Consider the following 23,849-nt stretch of genomic DNA (forward strand, 5'->3'; position numbering starts at 1 on the left):
TATGTATGGAAGCTTGATTTCAATCTTTGAATTAAATTGAAAAAAGAAGCACAAATAAATACAATAGAATAAAGACACAAATTAAGAGACATTTTGGGGTAGTTTTTTGGGTATGTCAGAAATACTACAGAAACTGAATAAAGTAATCCAATGTAAAATAACACTGGATAGTCTTTTTAGTCCAGACTGAATTAAATACAAAGGCTATTAATTCTGATTGCTTACAATTAATACTATATTCTGTTGTTATGACAACAGAATTAATGACTGACACAAATGGCTGCGTTCACTTTAAGAACTAGTGCGCGAATCCATTACTGTTTCATTAACTTTCTGTCACACACGTTTAATGCTAATTTAAGACATTACCGACTGTCTTTAGGAGGTTACTCACCAAGACCAGAGTTTTGACATAATGTCGCGTGTTTTAACTGTTAAAGTGATATAATCCAGGGATAAAACTTTTGTTTCTGGCGAGCTGTTTGTGAGGCAGATTTAGGCTGTAACGTTACTGTGCACGCAGTGAAAGACATCTCTGAGAGTGCGCGAGCACGGGATGGTTTAACATTGCTTGTAAAACTCAAAAAGACGTGAAAATGATAAACGTTAGTTACGATCATAGCTTACGATGCAATGCTGGCCCGATTGTTAAGTGAATATTCCATCATGTCCCGACTCCTGAACGCGTGTGTGTATCGACAGCTGCAACGCTTGGCGCTTGCCTAGTGCAGAGAGACGAGAAGATGCAGCACCGCGTCCGCGAGCCCTTTATATGGAAAAAATCAATTCCGGCCGTTGAGAATCGATTTTGAATCGAACACATTTTAAAAAACGATTAATCGAAAAATCGATTTTTTTTGCCCAGCCCTATTCTACTCCATGTGAAGATTGTTAACATTAGACTAGAGTGCGCACTGCCGCATTCACACAGTGCTTATACATGTTGGGGATTGTTTTATTGTTTGAGTACGCATGTGTTTTGCGCAGCAAATACGCAGTGTTTAAAGGCGCACTGTGGAACTTTTCAACCTTTATAATTAGGGATGTCCCGATCCGATCCACGGCATCGGTATCGCGCCGATACCGGCCCAGAACGCTAGATCGGAGATCGGAGGGGAGAAAAAAATATGAGCGATATCCAGTTTAGCGGCGCAGCCTGTCACGTGATGATTGTTGTGTTTACGCACACGCGCGCAGAGAATCACTCTCGCTTTGCGCACGGATTCTAATGTAATCGGATGATTCCACCCACAAAAGCTGCATTTCAGTCTTTTCAGAAATTCATTTGCTATCAGAAAATAGCGTCATTTCATTCTCTATTGCAACTGGATAGATAAACTGTCACTCAAAGAGAGGTAGGTACCGATCTTCACCAGGCACGCTCGTTGGCTGTTGGAGTTTAGAAGACACCCCTAACACTCGCCGATTGGCTAAAATGACCTGTCAATCAATAGTTCATGGGTCAGCGGCCATTTTGACATTCTTTTTTCTCCAATGTTTACGTTTCAACTGAAGTTAGACGGATCAATAGTGCTACGTTCACATCACACCGGACGCGAATCGCGCGTCAAATTCGCGCCTGACGCGTCTAGTTTGACGCTTGACCACTAGTGTTAATTCGCGTGTCAAGAGCGAAACTGGCGCGCGTAAAGTTTGAAGCGAAATTTACGCGCGTCAGAATCAAAATCCGTTGGCGGTCATTGTTTTTATGTCGACCGAGCATTCATCAAGAGAGTTACCGCTCTGTATTTACTCTGGATAGCAGAACAGCGGCGTGGGGATCATCGTTGCCGTATATTTGTGTCCACCGGACCCTTCGGAGCCGAACCGTTTGGCGAGTTTCACCATTTGCTCGCTCCAGGAGCTGCGCTGGATGACGGCCGCTGTCAGCGGTACTTCCGCCTGTCACGCGCCCAGTTTGAGGACCTGTTGTCCCGCATCTGAGCGAGGATCACCCTCGCCCGGCCCCTCATCCATCTAATCTAGCTGTCATTTATTTTTGTTTTGATAATAAATAGAGCCAGCCTTCAAAAGTTATTAACCTGTCCTGTGATTTTTTTCTCTCTCTCACGTCCAGACACGAATTTATGCACATATGTTGATTGTCTTTACAACATAATACTATTTCTAGATATGGAATCAATAACATTCAATACAAAATGAACATGTCTCCATATAGAGATAATGTTTTAAGTGATGAAACATTTGTTGTGCATAATCCCACCATGCATTTAGTCATATTAACAAAATAATTTATTGAAGCATCCAGACACTTCACCACGTGAGCAAGCAGCTAGCTCCTGATTGGTTAACGCGGCGCGAATTCACGCCAAAGTTCAGATTTTTCAACTCGGGCGGCAGACGCGAATTCGCGTCAAACGCGTGAATGCACAACGCTCAATTCGCGCCATTCGCGCCAACTTGACGCGCGAATGAGGCGTATTCGCGTCTTCCGCGCCGCGCTCCACGCCTCATTCGCGCCGCAGGAATTTTTCACGCACGTAAAGCGTCTTTGCATTGACTTAACATTGAAATCATTCGCGCCTGACGTCCTATTTGCGTCCGGTGTGAACGTAGCATTAGTGCGTCGAAGTCGTGATAGCGCTGTCGGCTAACGCGAAATGCTACTATTTACATTCCATGGATGTTTATTCATACAATTGTTTTGGACTAAAAACTTCTTCAAATTGGATTGTATGGACGCTTTACAGTGAAACCAAATCATTTTTGTTGGAATGTGGACTAACAGATGGTTAATTGGTGAGTTTCTTCCAGTTTGTGTTGGTTTGTTTTGGCTGTTGGTGGTCTGACAAAGAGACAGATTGTGCCCGCTGTGTTGATTGTATCTTAAAATGGTTTACGTCGTTCGAATCACGAGTTTCTCAGCTTTCCAAAGATATGTATTATGTTTACTTTTGTGTTTGTTTTGTTTTGTCTTTCACAAAGTTAAACCTATAAACCACCCTGTGGGCCGTATACGGCACGTCGGACCACGAAAAAAAAATATCGGACTAATATCGGTATCGGCAAAAGCCAAAGGTGCGGCATCGGTATCGGTATCGGAAGTGAAAAAGTGGTATCGGGACATCCCTATTTATAATATATTACCAAAACCCATTGAGATAGTACACCGACTTACAATAGGTTGAATGACACGTCTGAATGAAGGTGTCTGTATCGCTTTAACAAGCACTATGTAACTTCGGGTTTCGGGTAGGAACCGGAGCACTACAAAATGAAACCGCTTCACGGCATACGTCACTTCCCCCACCACCCATAACTTCCTCAGATTCTGACGTTAGTGTTCAACTCGCATTTGATTGCCGTCTGTATGTTTTCGTCACGGTTGACTGTTTGTTGACTTTTGCGACAGTGCTGCGGAGCTTGTGGCCTCTAGAGATGCTGGACGTGAAAGTTACAGGTCGAGCGCTACTAGTGGCCAAAAGTTCTGCGGTGTGCCTTTAAGCGGTTGATGGAAAATAAGCTAACGTGCGTTCTAAAAGTCTAAAGGCCTGTTCACACCGGGGCAAATTTCACGCGCGATATTCGTCGACGTTTAACGCCTTGTGACTAAACAATGGCCGCCAATGTGAGTGTTCACACCGACGCGAAAAACGCCACGCGTAAAAGCGACATTTAAAAAAAAAACGCCTCGGGTTCGTTTTTTTGGTTTGACGCGCCGCGTCAAAAACTATCTGACCAACGAGACTGGCAGGTTTGCTCACGTGTCTGGTACTTCTGAAGGTACAGTAAAACACAACTTGGGGGCGCTCAAACACAAAACCGGTCTTGACGAGCACACATACGGCGAAGAAGATATAGCCAACAAGGCAAGATACCTGTGGGCACGACGAATGTTGGAGCATAAAGAGCTATGATAATATTTATATTATTTCTGTAAAAAAAGTATACTAGGGTGACCAACAGTCCTGTTTTCACGGGACATGTGTAACAGTCACTTTGTGCTTTTATAGAAATCTGAGTTGAGATGAGAACTGCGCATAGTGTGCATAGTGTCAGTTAGATTTTGACAAGTGAGGAGAGGAGATAACCGCTTTGCCGACTCTTTGTATTCTTTCTTTTATTTTATTTTTCTATTGTGACCAGAGTTGGAAGTTTGTTTGTTTTTGTTCTAGCTCGATCCCCATGTATGAGGACGAGTGTGACGTTTGAGTGGTTTTATTAAACGCGGGCAAATACGACGACTCTCGTCTCTCGTGCATCTGTTCATCCGACAACTAGTGTTATGTTTTTATCTCTGGGCAACATCTCAACTTTGCGTTACACATCCTGTTTTCACGTCCTGTCCTGGCTGTTTTTAAGTGATGAAAATGTCCTGGTTTTCAAAAAAACTGCTGGGAAAGATCAGTTCTACAGCAAAATATAGATGGGCAAACAAGGTGGATGAGGAAGAAAAACAGGATAAAGAGGATGAAAACTAAAGCTATATAAATAGATTTTGTTAGTTCATTTTTGTAGGCTAAGTTTGTGAGAGCTATTTTTTTGTTATATTTGGAGGCATTTCTTTTAGTTATTTATTTATTTATTTTTCTAATACAGAAGACATTATTTCTATCATTATTTCATCTGTCTGTGTTTTATTATCTGTCATAATAAAACATAGCGACATGAATATGATCGCCCTAGTATAGAATTCTATTATTATTTCTGTTTTACATTAAGCGCCATCTAATGTCAGGGAATTAATTTGCATGTTCACTCAGCTCATCGTCAGCGAAAAACGCTTGGGTGTGAACACAAAAAACGCGTTGAAAAACGCCGACGAACAACGTGCGCTGATATTCGGCCCGGTGTGTACGGGCCTTAAATTCAAATCTATTATTTTTCACAGTATTTTGAAGTGCCCGCAATAACAATATCATGCATATTCATTACCGCATACCGGCACACGTTTAATACCACAATATACACGATATAGCAAAATCTGTAACGAAACACAAATTTCATACCGTCACTACGATATGTATCACCATACCACCCAGCCCTAATCAAGGAGTTTCAGGGAGTTCAGAAACATTGCTTAGTGATATAGAAAATAACTAGTGACTTAATGCTTTGTAAATTTGCAGACCTTTTTCATGCTCAAACAGCAACATTACACAGTTGAAAATCAGTTGGCTCAAAAGGCTTTGAAAATAATAAAGTGCCCCATTTCAAAGTAAAACAGGATGTTTAACGTGGATCAAAACAGGGACATGCGTTACCTGTGCAGGTGGGCTCTGCAAAGGATTGTTGTCCAGAATGATGCTCTGAAGGTGTCTGAGATTTCGGTAGCATACAGGGATTGTCGTTACCTTGTTACAGGAAAAATCAAGCCGGACCAAAGGCAGCTCAGCCAACTCTGCAAATCAAATCAACACAGAAATGACACAACACATCTATTAGAAAACATCACTCATTTCATACAGGTGCAGGTGCCTGCGTTTCTGACCAGGAGGCAGGCGAACGAGGTGGTTTCTGCGGATGTTGAGGTCACGAAGAACTTCCAGCTGACCGATCTGTGGAGGAAGAGTCTGAATCTCATTACAGCTGACGTCCTTGAAGAGAGAGAAAGAGAGAGACAGAGTAATGTGCATGAGTGAGAAAAAATGTGAAGATACACTACAGAGTTTAAGAGAGAACTGTTCCACACACAAGTTCAGTGAGCTGTCTGAGTTTGCCCAGATCCTCCGGCAGTGATACCAGCTTGTTATTGCAGGCGATCAGAACTTTGAGCGGCAGTCGGCACAAATGAGCGGGGAGGGTGGACAACTGATTCCGACTGCAGAGAGAAAATGAGAATCATGGGAATTAAAACCTGTAGGGCCCAAAAACTAGATATAAGAAAATGTCAGTGAAACCTTCCTGTGAATGTCAGTGATACCAATTTCTGGTTGCTAGAGTTCTAATGAAAACTAAAACCATTAAAAATGTAACATAATATTTATATTTTTATGTAAATTAAGCTTTATTTAAATATTTAAAAAAACAAACATTTTTAATGGTTTTAGCTATAATAGTTTTAGTTTTGTCCCGTTATATAAGAGATAACTGAAAACAATGAAAAATTCTCTCATCATTAAATCACTCTCATTCCATACCTGATGTATATTACTCACTTTCTTTGGATAAACACATCCATGATGGCTTGAGAGTGAGTAAATGATGAGATAATTTTTGGGTGAACTAACCCTTTTAAACTTACTAGAAATGTTGCATGGCAACAAACCAAAATAAAATAAGAAGAAAAGAAAGTAGAAAGTAATAGAAATATGAAAAAACGAATAAAGCGATGGCAAAAGTGCAACAAAATTACTAATATGTTCAAATTAAATATAAAAATAAATATGAACATATTTTATTTTAAAATATGAACAGATATAAAATATGAACATACTATAACAGTATATAACTTATCCGGTAATAAGTGGTTGCTAGGTGGTTTCTTACTCAAAAGTCAAAAAAGCCCACATCTCTATGTCTCTATATGGACTTCAATGCAAGTTAGTGGGATTTTTTTTTCTTCCCCATCTTTCAGGTGAATTTCATGAGTCAGATCGCTTAAAGTAATAACACACCTCACAATCCTCCAAAAAGCCGAACAATATGAAGCACAATTACGTCTGAAACACAAGCAGTGCATGACTAGCTGAAACAGAATAGAAATAGTTGTAGATAGTTCAAACATTTAACCTTACGTGTAAGCAATAGTAATAGTGATGCTTGCCTTAGCAAACACCTCTACTTCACATTTTTTGGAAATAGGCTCATTTTACCACTCACCCAGAGTTAAACAGTTGAGTGTTAACCGTTTTCGAATGTATTCAGCCGATTTTCTGATATTTAGAAGAATATCAGTAACCAGACAGTTTTTGGTCTCATTGATTCCATTCCATAGTAGGAAAAAAATATACTATGAAAGTCAATGAGTCCAAAAACTGTCTGTCTGGTTACTGATATTCTTCTAAATATCAGAAAATCGGCTGAATACATTCGAAAACGGTTAACACTTAACTGTTTACCTCTGGGTGAATGGTAAAATGAGCCTATTTCAACAAAAAAAAAAAAAAAAAGTGGAGTATCCCTTTTTGCTGTGCACCAACTGTGAGTAAAATATGGTTTTCGTGAGTTAAGTAAATTACAATGAATTCCTTGTTAGATGGTTGGAAGCTTTTTTTTTAGAATTGCAAAATAATGCATGGTTGAAAATCTCAGAATCTTCTCAAATCATAATTTATAAGAACAAATGGATTGGATTTTTTGACACAAACAAATCAAATTAAAGAGATACAAACAAAGGTTGTGTGCATCTTTGCATGTTTAGCTTGTGATAACACACTGCTAGCATTTAGCTGTTGTATCAAACATTTAAAACTGTTCAATATCAATGATTTACAAAATTGAGTATTTTATAAATGTGGTGTCTATGGATTTGACCTGATATTTAGGTAGGTGAGGGACTGTAGGTTGATCAGACTCTCTGGTACTGAGCGAAGGCAGTTCTGGTACAGGTTCAAATTCTCCAGTGACACAAACATGCACACCTCCACCGGCAGCTCCGTCAACCGGTTTCGTGACAGATCTGAGGGGAGATGGTGGATAGATAGCAGAGAGAAAGACAAAAAGACAGTAAGATGTCTGGCAGGAGACGAGCTGCACACCTGTCTTTGGTTTCGCTCATCTTAAGTGTTTGACGAGCTTTTGGCTCATTCCTGGACCATTGTGCTGGAAACAAGTCTCTGAAAACCATCAAACCACTGCTCTACTCTGCTTCAAGTTAATGAAAATACACTATTATATTAGTATTAGCCCACATGTTTTTATTTATTTATTACCACTATTAATGTGAATTAGCCAATATTGGAAGATATTTTAAGGCAAATTACCTTAAGCTACAATTGGCAAATCGCAACATCTGAAACGAAATGTAGCCTACATTTCCACCCATTTATGTAATAGTTCATACAATACATCAAATATATATATATACACACACACACACTACCGGTCAAAAGTTTTAGATCGATAAGATTTTTTATGTTTTTAGAAGAAGTCTCTTCTGTTAACCAAGGCAGCAAATATTTGATAAAAATACAACAAAAAAAAAACAGTAATATTGTGAAATATTATTACAATTTAAAACATGTGAATTTTCTATGTGAATATATAGTGAAGTGTAATTTATTCCTGTGATCAAAGCTGAATTTACAGCATCATTAATCCAGTCCTCAGTGTCAAATGATCCTACAGAAATTATTATAATATGATGCTCAAGAAACATTTATGATTATTATCCATGTTGAAAACAGTTTTTTACATTTTTATTTCAGGATTCTTTGATGAATAGAAAGTTCAAAAGTTTACGAGTCATTAAATCATGTTTAATTTTGACTTCTCTGTGCATGCTTTTTGGTGGACCCCCTTAGCCTCCAGTGTATGACTGATAGACAACAACGGTTTGACTGAAAAATGTCAAAATTGAAAATACTGTGGAAACGCCACCCTTAAAAATATTCTTGTTTGCCGTAACCCGACCGACCCTGTCAATTTAGGGCCGACCCAATTATTATTTTTTTTTCCCTATTAGTCCGACCGACTTGCCGGTTGTAACTTGCGTTCAGACAGACCGATTTTTTTTTTTACTCTTCAAACGACTAATTCAAATTCAATAAAATAATATTAATTATATTTTAGTTAGTATTTTGAAAGTTGCTTGTGTCTACATAGCCTACAAACGTAGGCTACGTTCTTTCTTAAATAAAAACCCTTGGCGTCATAGTCATCAGATTATGTTTACCATTGGTTTAACGTTAAGCGTGTCACTATATGGCTTGTACGTTCGCTCGTTTCAGTGTTCCCGCTTGGTACCCGGTATTAAAAGGGCAACGGGGCTGAATATCAACCATTTCTATATATAATAAAAATATTAAACAATTTGTCTGTGATGCAATTTTGCTATTCGCAGTCCAGAAGAGAGAGCGATCTCTCACCCGGAGCCACAGCGCGCACAGCACGACGACAGCCCTGCTTAATGAGTGACAATGAGGACAAAACGTGGTTACACTTTAGATCTGGGATATTATTCTAATTGTATTTTAGATTTCCGCTTTCAAAGATTATAAAAAGAAGATATTTGAGATGAAACCATTACAGTCAGACGCATTCTGTCTAGCGCAACTTCCTTCCCTTCACAGCGTCGCGCTGTCATTTCTTCCTAAACCCCATATTAAAAGCTATTAAAAGCACAAAAGTCTGCGCAAGAGACGTTGTTCACGACGCCCGACGCGCGCTCCGAAATGCACTAAAACGAGACAAGAAAAGTAGGCTATCGCCTCATTTTGGGCTTCATGTGCGCATCTAAACCATCAAATATACATAAAATATAAAATGACCTGCTCTGAGATTCATTTAAACACAGTTTATGTCTTAATTGGATGTAAATAGTTGGGAGAAAATGATGGTGCATCAGTCATCTATTACAGTAGAGTTCTGCATTCGGTCTTAAAGGGGCAGTAGTCTAATAAACGTGACGATTGAGCCAATGCGAATCAAACAACAAAAAGCAGATAAAAATCACTCACAGCTCTTGAATGAATAACTTAAACTTTAATAAGCATTAATCTAACTATGATAAACTATGCAGTGTCATTTTACATTAGATTACTAGCTAAATTAAATTTCTTTTCAGAGAGAGCGACAGACTTAACTGAAAAGTAGCTAATTTTAGACCTTCCTGAAATTAAAGCACTGTGTATATAGGCTAATTTATATCTTTGTTTAATTGTATTCTTTGTTTGACCATGTGTTTGTACTTGTTTTTGCTTATCCCATGTATATATGCATAACAAATAGATATTTTATACATTTTGTGACTAGCCTAAAATGTAACTGGTCGTATTTTGCATTAACACCTAGTGGTGGATGCACAATTTGAAGACCCAGTCAGTGACGTCACAATATGCTTTTTTTTTTTTTTTAAATTCACGATCACCATCTCCAAAATTGTACCTTTTTTTTTTACACTGAATCTTGGAAAAAAAAAATATAGACCTACCTACCGACCCTTTTTTTTTTTTAAATTGCTGTTACTGCAAACCAAAATATTTTTAAGGATGGCCCAAAGACACCTCAACATGACAAATCATGACTTTTGCGTAAAACAGGTATTTTAATAGGTAAAAAGTACTGGGTGAGTGATGTTTATTTGCATGTTATATCTGTTTGATCCACATAAACGCAACTGCATTCGTATAGAGAATCGGCGATACATTTTTAACACGCTGCGCGCGCTCCTGCTACCAACCATCAATTTTCAGCGGACCGTCACTTTTTGGCACAACACCGACGCTTTAGTGAATCAGACTAATTTACCAGGTATGCCGTATAAATAAACCTAGTGTAGTCCGTCATCACATCAGTTCGCCAGAGTGATCGGTGATTCAACGGAAGTGGCAGTGCGCAAAGATCACTGAATGCACTGAAGTACTACGTGTCAGCGTGATAATCCCCTATAAACATTGCAAGCATGTCACATGTAACAGTCCTGTATCTGTCCAGTCTAAAACGTTGACTCTTTGTAATTTTATGGAGAATTAAAAAAAAATGGTGTTATTGCAAGTCGTTGCGATATGTACTGTACATATGCGATATTTCAATACTTTCTATATACTGTGCAGCCCTAACACTTATTATCCACGTCTGTTCAATAATCATCAGCAAGCAGCCAGCAAGTCACTGACCCTCAGTCATTTCATTCAGGCAGACTTTAAACCCAGAGGACAAACACTCGCAAACACTTATGAGTAAGACCCCATGACCAACAAAAATAGCTGCCAGACTAAAAGCGAGATAAGTGTCCATTTTTCTGTTCTGGCGCACATGAAAGAGGCTAGTATCCTTACTGGAGCTCAAACACTCGTTTCAACATCAGACGGCCTAATAACAGCAAAGCAGAGAGAAAGACATCAGATAGGAGATGCTAAATATTTTAAGAACATTTTAGACAGTTATGCCACCACATGGCAGCGTTTGTGGCATTTTTGAATTTTAGTTATGATCTGACTTGGCTTAATCCTTTTATATATATATATATATATATATATATATATATATATATATATATATATATATATATATATATATATATATATATATATATGTATATGTATATGAAGAGTTCAGATGCAAAAACCTCTAAATGCCATTTGAAATTTTCTTCTTTAATGATGATTTTTATCAAAATTGTATATTTAAGTTCAGTAATTTCACTTAAATAACAATTAATAGGTAATTACCATTGCCATTTAAGTGAAATCACTGACCTTAAATATACAAGCTTGATAAAAATTATCATTCTAGAAGAAAATTTCAAATGGCACTTAGAGGCTTTTGCATCTGAACTCTTCATATATATATATATTTAATACATTTAAATACATTTAAATCTTTGGGTGAACTATCCCTTATGAAATCATTTTAGAACAAATGCATAAAAATTTGACGTGGGAATCTCTAGGTACCTCACGATTCGATTCGATACAATTCAGAAGGCTGCATACGATGCTAAAAAGATTATCGAAGCATATTTTGTTGTGTATGTGTGGTACTTTTAACGCCAAGTATTTATAATGACCCATAAAGAATTTACTTCTTTTATTAATAAAACAAATGGGAGTGATTTGGTAAAGTCAATTGTAAGGTTACAGCAGCACACGTCCCAACATTGCAAAGAACCAAAAGGAAAAGAAATGTGTGCCTGTAGTATAGCATACTTGTAGTAAATGAATGCAAACTTCAGCATATTCTGAATATCTAGCATTTAATAATAGACTTCTAACCAACATCCTCCTGTTATGTGCAATGAGTAATATAATCCTTCAGACAAATAAACATACATTATGCTGTAGAAAAATCACACACAGCTTTCATACAAAAATATAATTATGTACCAGCAACTTTCCTACAAAAATAATGCTTGAGGACTTATGCATATTCTGAATAATTAGTCAAATAAAAAGCAGCTCTTGTACACAAATAAATAATAAAGAGTCTAAGACTTAGGCTATGACTTCAAATTGTTGCTGTATACCACAATCAAAAACAGCTTAAGTAAATGAACGTCTTAACGTACATATAACAGATCTGTTTACAGCATATTGATGTGAAAACAAAACAATACAGAAAGCAGCTCTCATACAAAAATAGTAAAAAGGCCACACTGAAATTATGCCTCAGCCATCATGCTTCTCTGTTATGTCCGGGCGCTGCGCTTCTAATTATATTAGAAAAAAAGAAGAAAACAATTTTTTTTAGAAAAACGTTTTTATTTTTATGAATCGATTCAGAATAGTCCACTTTTGCATCGCGAAGCATCTATCGAATCGATTTTCCCCCACCCCTAATACAAATCAACATGACATATAAAAATTGTCAAAAGGACAAATAGATTGAGACAGGTTTCCATATCATATAATGTGTGTCTGTGTGAGATTTGTTCTGGCAGGACAGTGTTTTTGTCACACATAATCACTAATCAGTGGAATCAGGGCTTTGTATTCATGGTCAATGTGTTGATCTTTGACCTGCAGATGGAGGTGTGTGGATGTATTGATGGCTTTTCAATCCACACTGGATCTATATTTGTAACTGTGCAGCTGTGCAGAGATCCGGGATGGGGAAGACAGGAAGTGCTGCTGTAATGTCTGCTTCCTACACAGAGTGCTACCTAAAACCAGCATGCCCACACACACGCCAATTTTCCACCGTCGGTGCGAATGGTTTTCAATGCGCAACCGTTCCATTCCATGCCGATCCGGGCCAGCTGGTACGGTTACGGTTTCCACTGTGGGGCTGATAACGGCTGCGCTTTGGAATGTAATACAATGCGTCAGTCGTTGCCTTGGTTACATAATGGTTTACTGTAGCAACCACATAATGGAGAATGATCAGATATTGCTTTGAATTTTTTTATTACTTTGTTTTACGTCACTCAAATAACGTGCTTAACCAGCAGCTACAGAGAAACTGGTAGCCAGGCAACATACAGCCCTGATAGCACAAGTACATCTCGGAGACGTCTATTTGATGTTTGCATTTACAACTGGAAGAAGTATTTGCTCATCTGCAAAATATCTTTAGGAAGTTTCCTGTTAGATGTCATAAAGCCATTTAGAAGATGTCATTAAGATGTTTAAAACTGCTTTCTCTAAGAAGTTTATCAGATGTTTCTTACACAGCAGATTAACAGATCTTTAGCAGCCATTTTAAAAATGTACCCGTGCTATCTGGGAAGTGAGCAATCCCGAGTTTCAACTTCACTTCACAGATTCTACCAGCACAGTCGGGACGTTAGCTAACCGTGCTGAGAACGGTTTATAATCGTGCCGTGTCATACCAGGCTCAAGGGGAAATACAATTGGAACCATTCTAAAAACAGTTCGGTCCGACGGTGGAAAAGCTGGCATTATCCGCAGTTTGGATCCATTATGGAAAACTCAAAACATACAAGCACTTACACAATAAAGTGGGCAGATTATTCAGATGAGCACAAGCATCTAAAATCTAAGAGTGAAGAACATGTCCAGGTCATCTCTCACAGAAAATAAAAAGAAATTATACTTTGAATAAAAAACAAACAAAAAAAACAGTTTAGGAGCAAAGAGTTTTGAGATTCATCCTTGGTTTTTAGACACTAATTCAATCCTTACAAATTCACTGTAGCAAACACCCATTAAACAAGCAAAGTCGGATCAGATTATATCAGGCCTAGACAGGATCCAAGACACTTGTCCTTCAGACTTTAAGAATTAATGATCTGTTTATACATGATGCTGATGCACTAATTTTGAAAACATCCAACATTATACATTTACTCGTTTTTTCGTTTATATTTCCTTTATGAGTGTAACCGGACAAAGCATTTCATACTAACTCGGATATCCAGTTCACTTCACTTCCTCAATGCTTGTACACAACAGTCATCAGTTTGGCCTCGAGGCAAGACAACAGCAGAAACTCACTGGCTGCAATGTTCAATCCAGCATCACTCTCAAAGGATTTCTGCGCCATTCCTTCTATATCAAATATCTCTTTCATATGTCTTTTCAAGAAAACGCACTGCAAAATAGAGCCAGACAGATTTTGTCGGCAGGCCGATATTATCGGCCGATATTAGGCATTTTCCAAACTATCGGTATCGGCAGTTATAATGGCAGATAAATGAATATTTCAACAAATTAAATAAAAACGGACGAAACCCGCTTCAACCATGTCATGAGTGTTGGAGTTGTATAGTTTGTCCACCAGAGAGCACTTTACACTGTCCCTGGCAACACTCGTGTATCCACAAGTTTCCGAGGGGCGCTCATGTAAAAAATAAAGTGGGTGAAACTTCCGGTGAGGCGGCGGAAGTAGCATTCCAATGTTATTTTGGGTGTTAGTTAGCGAAGAGGCTAGCTGTTTTTCGGAGAATTATTTTACTATTTAAAGACGCAAATCTTTGTGAGAGATGTCGTTACGGAGCTCAGGGACAACATGTGCTGTTCGCGGTTGTATGTATAACCGGACTAAACTAATTCAGTGGCTTAAACGGGATTGTTTTGAACATAAGCTGAAAACGAAATCACAGTGATCCTACCAACGACTGAAGTTTACATCAACCTCCCAAAAGACATAGAATCATCCTGTGTACATTTGTTTAAAATCTTAATATTCTTTATACCATGGTCTGGGTGAATACTCGATTCTGATTGGCTGCAGGGTGTCCGTTAAAAAGTGATAGAGGACACCTAGTAAAGTAGTTCTGGTGAAACTGCCTGTTTACCATTCGAAATGAATAAATAAATGCGCTGCCCACAACGGCTGTGAGTAACCATAGCAACAGGCAGTCACATGCTCTAGCTCTATCATCTAACGTTAGATATTATAGCCTACAACAATGAGCGACTTCGTGCTATTTCTTTTAACATTTATGGAGAATATGGCAACTTTGACGACTGGTATGCTGCTGAAGAAAGAAAAAATGTAAATAAAACGGAGAAAATTACACCGCTGCTGCTCTGCTCCATTGAACTCTATGTAACGACGTAACTTGCGACCATAGTTGGATAACGATGCTTTCGGGAAACGCACCCCTGAATGAGACCCTGCGGGAGTTTTACGCAGCTGTCCAGACAACCAAGGCAGGAGAAGGCTGAACGTTACAGCGTTTCAAGCCTAAGGAGCCTGAGGCAAATGACCCTCTCTTTGATCTGATTAATTTATTGCCCTCTATAACGTTAAGCGCAAATCGCTGGAGCTCAGAGCTAATTGTTTTTTTATTGTTGTTTGATTAATTGTTTTATGTGTAATAAAAAAAAACTATGCCTACCTACCTTTGTGTTTCATGAAAAAAAAAAAAGCATTTGTGAACCTGAAGGGATACGAGCTAAGCGGACTATAAATATCTCCGGTTGCTAAATAAACAGTCAGGCAAGGCAAGTTATTATTTGTAAAAACTAGATTTAGCCTAATTAAAATATAAACTAATGTTTTAAAAATGTTTTATTTGGCAAGTGACCATGGTATAAGCGGGTTAATGCCCTCCGAGGTGTCCATTGTCAGGTTTTAATGGACTTCGGCGGAGGCAACCGTCCTCCGCTGCGCGTCGGCCGGTTTACGCCTCGCCGTCGTCCATTAAAACCTGACAATGGACACCTCGTCGGGCATTAACCCTTACATAAACTCTATCAGCATGTGTTTGGCTGTTCACTACTGATGTTACACCTAAACTCAGGATCAAAGCCTGTGTTGACAGAATACCAAATGTGCCAGTTAATGTATTCAAGTAGCATATTCATTTATAATTTTAAATAAACTCCAAAGCACAATGACTAAGTGTGTATTTTTTATTTTAATTGTTTGTCAGCTCGCACAACTGTCTGTCAACATGCCTTGATCAGTATTGATTATTAATTATGTTATTATAATACTCCCAATCAGCTACTGCGGAGGTAAAAGGGTACTGTTATTTCACCCTTTTGAATTTCGTTGAGGTTGTGTTCCCACATCGTTAGCTAGTTTGGATCGCTATAACTTGAATGACTGTCAACTGTTGAATGAACGAGTGTCAAGCATGTCAAGTAGCGCATTGTTTACTTCAAACCGGAAGTCGCGCCCACTTTTGACGCAAGGCCTCATGGGGCGTAGGAAACTTGTGGATAACGCGCCGCACATCCTGCCATAGACATATACACTAGACCTCACCTGGGGGTTCTAAGCATGCGTCAAAACCGCCGCCATCTTGGAACAGGGGTCTTGTCATAGGAAGTAGCTAGGTAACGCTGCTATCTCTGCCTTTACTTCGAATTCATTGATGGTGGTGGACTTTTGTGCAGCGTATGAAGTTCACGGATGAAATCTGAACTAGGAAGAATGTTTTACAAAAAAATCTAAAAAAAATTAAAAAAAAAAAAAAATTTCTTTCTGGAATCAATGATAAATACATGTCTGACCGTTGGAACAAACCAAAAAAACAAGAAAAATCGCATTCATTTGTGATGATTTTATTTGCGTTAGACCTGTGTCTACATTGACGCTGATGCATTAAAGTGGAGGGGCTCCCCTGTTTCAAGATGGCGGCTCTATTGACGCATTCGTTCCAATGAACTGCCGTATCCAAGGTGAGGTCTAGTGTATATGTCTATGACATCCTGCAACCTGCTGATCCAGCCAGAGTCGGGCAGAGAGAACCAGTTATCCGCAAGTGAGATCATCGGTGAAGTGTGTTCATGGTGAGTTGGTCACAACACAAGACATACATTGCTTGAATAAAAATTAAAAGAACATCCCCATCAATTCTCTTAACTCAAATAAGCATGACAAAATTTGTGATTTTCATGTACAGTTTTGCTGCTGTTAAATAAGCCGAGAGTGAAGCGGAATTAGTTAGTAATAATTACGTTACGTTGTTACAGTGTAGTTGATTGACTGTCCTTTTAACTTTTGACAATGTGACTGAAGTATTTCTTTAACAGCGTGTGACAGTTATAGCAAGACTTTATCCATTGCTATTTTTTTTTTTGCATTTTAATAATAACAAAACATTTTTACATACAAGACAGAGTACATATAACCATACATGTCAGGGGTAGAAAAAAACAAAAAAAAAACAAAAAAAAAAAAAATAGGCTACTAAAAGACTTTTTACAAAAAAAGCTTGTACTTGTCTAACAGCTGTTTAGTTTTCATAGCTTATTTTTACTTTAGGAAATAGTTTCTAAATGTCTTAACATCAATTTTAAAATGTTCAAAATTTTGTATTTTTCCATTCCATTTGACCTTATGAATATAATAACGGGAAATTATAACAATTAAACCAAAAATAAACTAAATGGTTTTTTTCACCTTCAAATGAGAAGCATTTTAACGTTACATCAATTTCTTCAAAGTTAACAGGAGTCATAACTTTACTTTGCAAGTAATTACAAAGTTCTTTCTAAAACATTTGGTTCTTGGGACATTCCCAAAATAAATTCTTAATAGTCTCAGGGGTATCCATTGCTAAATTATTGCTCATCATAGACTAGCTAACCACAAAGCAAGCTAATGCCACTATCATCAGTCTGTTCTGTTGTGACAATAAAAGAAACAAGTTTCTTTTTAAAATGCATTATCATATTGTTTTAGTTAAAACTCATAAATAACTACAAATAACTAATGTTAGGGAAATCTGTTAATGTTTTGTTTCGCTTAAATTTTTTTTTTTTTTTTTTAAACGGCCGATATATCGGAAGATCAGATTTTAAAACCAACAAATATTTGTATCGGTATCAGCCTTCAAAATAATTTATCGGTCGGACTCTGCTGCAAAATAACTCACCAAATACAAGCAATATATTCCTAGTCTAAAATAAATATCTAACATATCCAAGCCAAAGAAAATATATATATATATATATATATATATTAGGGATGTCCCGATCCGATACTCAGGATCGGTATCGGCTCCGATCCAGCCATTTTTGCGGGATCGGGTATCGATCAGACGAGGCCGATCCAAATCCGATATTGTGCGTATACTATTATGTTATTGTTAAGCCCCACAGAAGGCACAAAAACATTCTAAAGTACCATAACGTTTTCGTGCACTCTATTATAAGTGTTCTGAAGCCATTATGTGAGAGAGAAATTAATATTTAAGTCATTAAATTCAAGATCACATAAACTTTTCCCTCTCGCGGGCCGCGGCTGTTATCGAATTAATTTTGAGCCAATAAAAATGAACGTAACTTTTCAAGAAACGAATGAAAATATAAATTGAAACTGAATAAAATATCTTTGAAACTGAAAAAGAATGAACCGCAAGCAATTTTTTTGACTTTGTTTTTAATACACTACATGTTTTGCTAACTATTCCTCATATTTCGTTTACTGATCTACACTTACAAATGCGCTTCCAGAGTTTTCATTTACCCTTCTGAAGTTTTCGTTTACACTCCCTGAGTTTGCGTTCGCTGTTCTGACACAAATCTCTCGTGGGGGCGGGGCTAGTAGCAGTCTATTCTCATTGGCTACTGAGTTTTTGATTGACAGCTTCTTGACCTGGAAGTGAAGACGTCAGTGAGTGTTGTGATTACACGTTTGGATGTGAGCGTCTGTAAGCGTAGCTTTCTATTTCATTTAGGTGATATTAAGTTTATTTCTTTATTTATTTACTGCTACACTATATTGTTGATATGATTTCTTATAGAAGGAATAGTACAGACAAATGATATAATTTGTCATCGTCGATATCAGAATACTGGATAGCATAGGCTACTCGTGGTAAGTCTGATTGTTTTTATTATTTTTATTAATTAATACTAAACTAATACTAATTATAATACAGTTCTTGCTTTTTCAGGTGGAGAGGCATATTCGAGCTCAGTGAGAGCCCATAACATTATACAGCAGTGTTGTCTTGATTTAATTGGTAAGTTGTTAGCCCAATCATTACATGTCTTGTTTATCTAACGTTACATACGGTTACAGTCTTCGATTAGATCATATTTGCTTCAATTAGATCATATTTCCCCTCTGCCACCCCAAACAACATTGTGCTAGAGTACTGTACAGTATCTGTAGTGTAGCCTACAGTACAAAATGTACTGTATCAGATAATGACCGATGCCATTGGACCAGAGCCCTGTCAATCACTGCCCAGTTCAACTTTGGCAATGTAAAGCCAATTGCTGATTAATTTGTGATGCAGAGTTTTTAAAAGAAGAGAGAGAGTACCATTTTCCACGTCTCCATTCATAATATGTAAACACTCATTTGTTTTGAACTATAACTCTGGGCGCAATATTTATACTGCAAAAGGCAACAAAATGCTTTTTCTGTATCCATATTTTAGTAATAATTATGTTAAAAAAACCCAACATTTTTGAGAAAAATGTTGAATTTTTAATAGTCTTTAATAATTTATATATATATATATATATATATATATATATACATATATATATCCAAATTCAAAACCTAATACATGCAAGTAATTATGACTGAAAAAATCCAGCAACTAGGGAGTAGACGCTACACCGCCATGGATAAATGTTTATTGGGCTATAGAGTAGGGCTGTCAACTTTAGTCGTTTAGTCGACTAATCGGTCGATGCCGTCGTGGTCGACTGACATTCTTATTGGTCGACCAGTTGCATATATTTTTTTTTTTTTTTTTTTTTTACCAATAGAAGGAATTTTTCAATGACTTACTCCTTGATATTTATTCATTTATAAGCAGTTATTTATTACTGTATTCTAAATATAATTAGCCTATGTTTTGTCCCCAACTTTAAAATGCTTTAATTTAGGCTATTTTTGTAACTGCGCCACAGTTTAGCGCACACACATAATACACTCGGGAACCGCACCTGTGTCTGGCTGCGCTGCTGCTCGCGCTCGGTAAGGGATGCTGTATTCATTCAGTTAGAACGCTGCTTGTTTTGGCTTTAGTCGACAAAATGTCCAGGAAATATAAATCTTTTGTCTGGCTGCATTTTAAAACAAAGACGACAAGACTGTGGAGGGAGGCGATCGCGTTGCCATTATGAGCGCGCAAGTCGCGCGCCTACATTTAAAATCGAACTTGAGCGCGCAAAAGACGTGAGCAGCCTTTTAACGGCTATATCATGCTGACTCAATAGATTGTGTTTTCTTAATGTTTTCGTTTTTATTTGTACACTTGACGCATTTGAAAATAGCCTAAATAATGCAACAAAACGAAAATAAACCTATACGCGGTCCTACAGCCTATTATAGGATTGTTTTTAAGTTATTTGGTTTTTTTTGAGTGTTGTTTAAAACGCCTTGATCGTCAGGACTAAAGTTAACCCATAGCTTTGAAAGTAAAGAAGAATATAAAGCCTGTATAAACGAGAGCTTTTGTTGGGATTTTTCATTATGTGGCAGATAGCAGTTATATTTTTTGCAGCGTGTGGTGTGGTCAGGTGCGCGATTGGGACTGTACTATAGACCTAGGACAGATCTCTTCACTTTTTGCAGTTAAAAAATCACTTAATTTTCAAAGAATTGTATTATTATTATAGTTTTATTTATTTGTGATGTTTTTTCGTTGTTGTTTTATAAATGCTCAATGACAATTGTTTAAAAAAAATGTTGAATCAAAACATCACGTTTTTTTTTTTTTTTTTTTTTTTAGTCGACTAATCGTTGAGCAGGACTCGACTTTGGTCGACTAAGGATTTCTTTGGTTGAATACAGCCCTACTATAGAGCCATCTACTGGTTATACAATAGTATTACAGATGATAAATGGTGTGTGAGTCAGGTAAACATTTGGTACTGTAAAATCCCTTAAAACATTTATATAATTTGTTTGAAATAATTATTTTAAGTCTGCAAATGGTTACTGCATGTGGGAGTTCAAAGCAGTTTGTATTGTTAGATTATAATATATTTCCTTTCTCATTTTCCAGGGATTAGAGCAACTTTTCCACAAACAAAATTCTGATGCTGACACAGAGGATGGAGTGATAATACCAGAGATCAGCGTCTCCATCAGACAATAATGTTACTTTGTTCAGACATATCACCTTTGAATGACTGGGATCCTTATCTTCAGACACCTGTTGTATTTTATTTTAATATTATAAAATAGCAAATATTTTAATTTCTTTGGAGCTCTAGATTAAAACAAACACAGTACACAAGAGGTTGCAGTTTATTCTTATTAGTCTCTGCTGATCATGGATTAGCATACCAACAGCATATGAATGGAATAGTTCATCCAAAAATAAAATTCTCACTTATTTTACTCACCCTCATGCTGTCCCAGATGCATTTTACTTTCTTTCTACAGATAAATACGAATTAAGATTTTAAGGAAAGTAATCCATCTCTGCAAGCCCTAAAGATGCTTTAAAAACCACACACAGTGACCGTGATGTCCATGTGACCTCAGTGGATGAATCAATACTGAAGTGAAACAATAGAATAAAAAAAAAAAAAACTAATAATGTAAACTGTTTTAACTATTAAAAATAATTTCCGACCAACTGCCATACATGGGTACAATCCACTTGTGTTATGTGGACTCACAGAGATGTATTATTTCATTAAAAATCTTTGTGATTATACATTTTATTATCTATATTATGAGAATACTGTGCATTACATGTATAGTATGCAGTTAATGTTTTGTGGATTCTGGTCTTTCCTGTCATAACTGCATCCAAGACTTTCACTTTGGTACTTGTGTATATGCTGTAGTGACAATAAAGAATGAATAAATTTATTAGATTTTTTATTTAAATTCATTTAACTGATTTTATAAGTCATAATTGAACCTGTTGATGATTGTTCAAATATATTTACCATTTTAAATGTTAGAAAATAATATTAACAAAATGAAATAAATAAAATGATCAGCATGATTAAAAAAATACCAACAAAAATATTCTTTGTGTGAAATATGTAATGAAATGCCCTTTGAGGTCTGTATCATCTGACAGCAACCCACGATTGTAATTTTCATATAGTTTAAATTCCTCTTATTTAAGTGATCATACATGATCATTTGATGGTGTAAATGCATATGGTAACAATGAGAAATTTGATGGCCATGGTTGCCAACCTTGATTACCTGGTTGAAGTGAAACTTTCTTGACTGCTGAATATATCACACACGTATACTAGTAGGCTATTCTCTTGTAATAGCACAACCTATTCAGAGCCTAACATGCAAACGAATCATCAAGAATAAACAAATATTCTCCTAAAACATTGGACAAAATATTTTAAGTAGTCATATACAGTGGGCCTACTTTGATGTACAATTACACCTGAATAGACTGATCTCTTGTGAACCTAAAAGCTTCTGTTGACAAAGTAATCGCAGCAGAAGGTAAATACAGATAAAATTAAAAAACAACCATAACTTAATATCACTAAAATTAAATAGAAAGCTGCGCTTACAGACGCTCACATCCACACGTGTAAACACAACTCTGACGTCTTCACTTCCAGGTCAAGAAGCTGTCAATCAAAAACTCAGTAGCCAATGGGAATAGACTGCTACTAGCCCCGCCCCCACGAGAGATTTGTGTCAGAACAGCGAACGCAAACTCAGGGAGTGTAAACGAAAACTTCAGAAGCGTAAATGAAAACTCTGGAAGCGCATTTGTAAGTGTAGATCAGTAAACGAAATATGAGGAATAGTTAGCAAAACATGTAGTGTATTAAAAACAAAGTCAAAAAAATTGCTTGCGGTTCATTCTTTTTCAGTTTCAAAGATATTTTATTCAGTTTCAATTTATATTTTCATTCGTTTCTTGAAAAGTTACGTTCATTTTTATTGGCTCAATATTAATTCCATACGGCTGTCAGTCATTCTCCATTCAGCAATCAAACAGCGCGTCGCGTTCGGTTACAGACTACAGTCAATGATGAAACTATCCTCAAGATGATTCAATGTTAATACTATTATACTTTATCTGTAGATAAAGGTCTATGTTTTCGCATAAAACAATCTTGCTGGACTTTATTCCTGTAACTATCGTGTTACTTCCTACCAGGTGTCGGACGCTGTCAGTTAGATCACCTCACCAGAGTCAGAGCACTATTGTTCTTCACGCGCACAGTAACTGAAATTTAAAACTGTTTAAAGAAAAGGCTCAATAAACTATTGTATAGATAGATACTGTTTAATACACTGTCCATCAATATGTATTTCCTTTGTGCTTTTAACTTTTCAAAGCGGACTCGACGCGTAGCATGCATAGGGTGCATACTCGGCTGCGTGCTGTAACTCCACGTGGTTTTAAGCGCATCATTCTGCGCTCGGAATGCGCATAAGCGCTTTGTGCCGCACTGTGTTGGAGTCATTCATATCATAATGCAGACGCAGTGACGCAATTAAAGCTTATTAACATTAATAATTATTAATGTTGCTGCCTCATTAAATAGCTGTGCTATACATTTAATGTCTCAATTTTTTAGTATATAAAAAATATATAAAATAATTACTTGGCTATATATAAAATAATTATCTTTTTCATTTTTATTATATTGTTTTTCATGAATGTATTTTACAACAATACAAAGAGCAATATGTATTATTCACTAATCTAGTTTATATCAGCATTTGTTGTCATAGATTATGATCATATATTTTGGGGATTTGTTGTTTATCTTTATAATGAAGCTGTCTGTATTAAGTAGATTGTGTTTAACACACACAAGAGTGATAATCAGTTTAACACACAGTTATAGAAATTCTACTTGCTTTAAAAAAACTGTACTGCTATTTAAAATGTAGAACACTGCTGTTTAAATTGTTTTAACTTTAAACCTGTTGGTAGCTAGCTAGCTTTA

General features: G+C 36.9%; 1 protein-coding gene across 5 annotated transcripts in view; it reads right to left on the reverse strand.

Moving 5' to 3' along the window:
* lrch3 (leucine-rich repeats and calponin homology (CH) domain containing 3) overlaps positions 1–23,849 on the reverse strand; it is a 64,077-nt gene that overhangs the window by 27,307 nt on the left and 12,921 nt on the right. For all 5 annotated transcript variants that reach the window (XM_039663690.2, XM_089135439.1, XM_039663689.2 and 2 more), the window contains exons 2-5: positions 7,438–7,582; positions 5,656–5,782; positions 5,453–5,558; positions 5,226–5,362 (exon numbers count right to left, since the gene is read on the reverse strand). In XM_039663690.2, coding sequence (XP_039519624.2) covers positions 5,226–5,362; positions 5,453–5,558; positions 5,656–5,782; positions 7,438–7,582 — 515 coding nt within the window. The remainder of the gene's footprint in view (positions 1–5,225; positions 5,363–5,452; positions 5,559–5,655; positions 5,783–7,437; positions 7,583–23,849) is intronic.

Source organism: Pimephales promelas, chromosome 10, assembly GCF_988280905.1.
Source record: "Pimephales promelas chromosome 10, fPimPro1.hap1.1, whole genome shotgun sequence".
In the NCBI taxonomy this organism is placed as follows: Eukaryota; Metazoa; Chordata; class Actinopteri; order Cypriniformes; family Leuciscidae; genus Pimephales; species Pimephales promelas.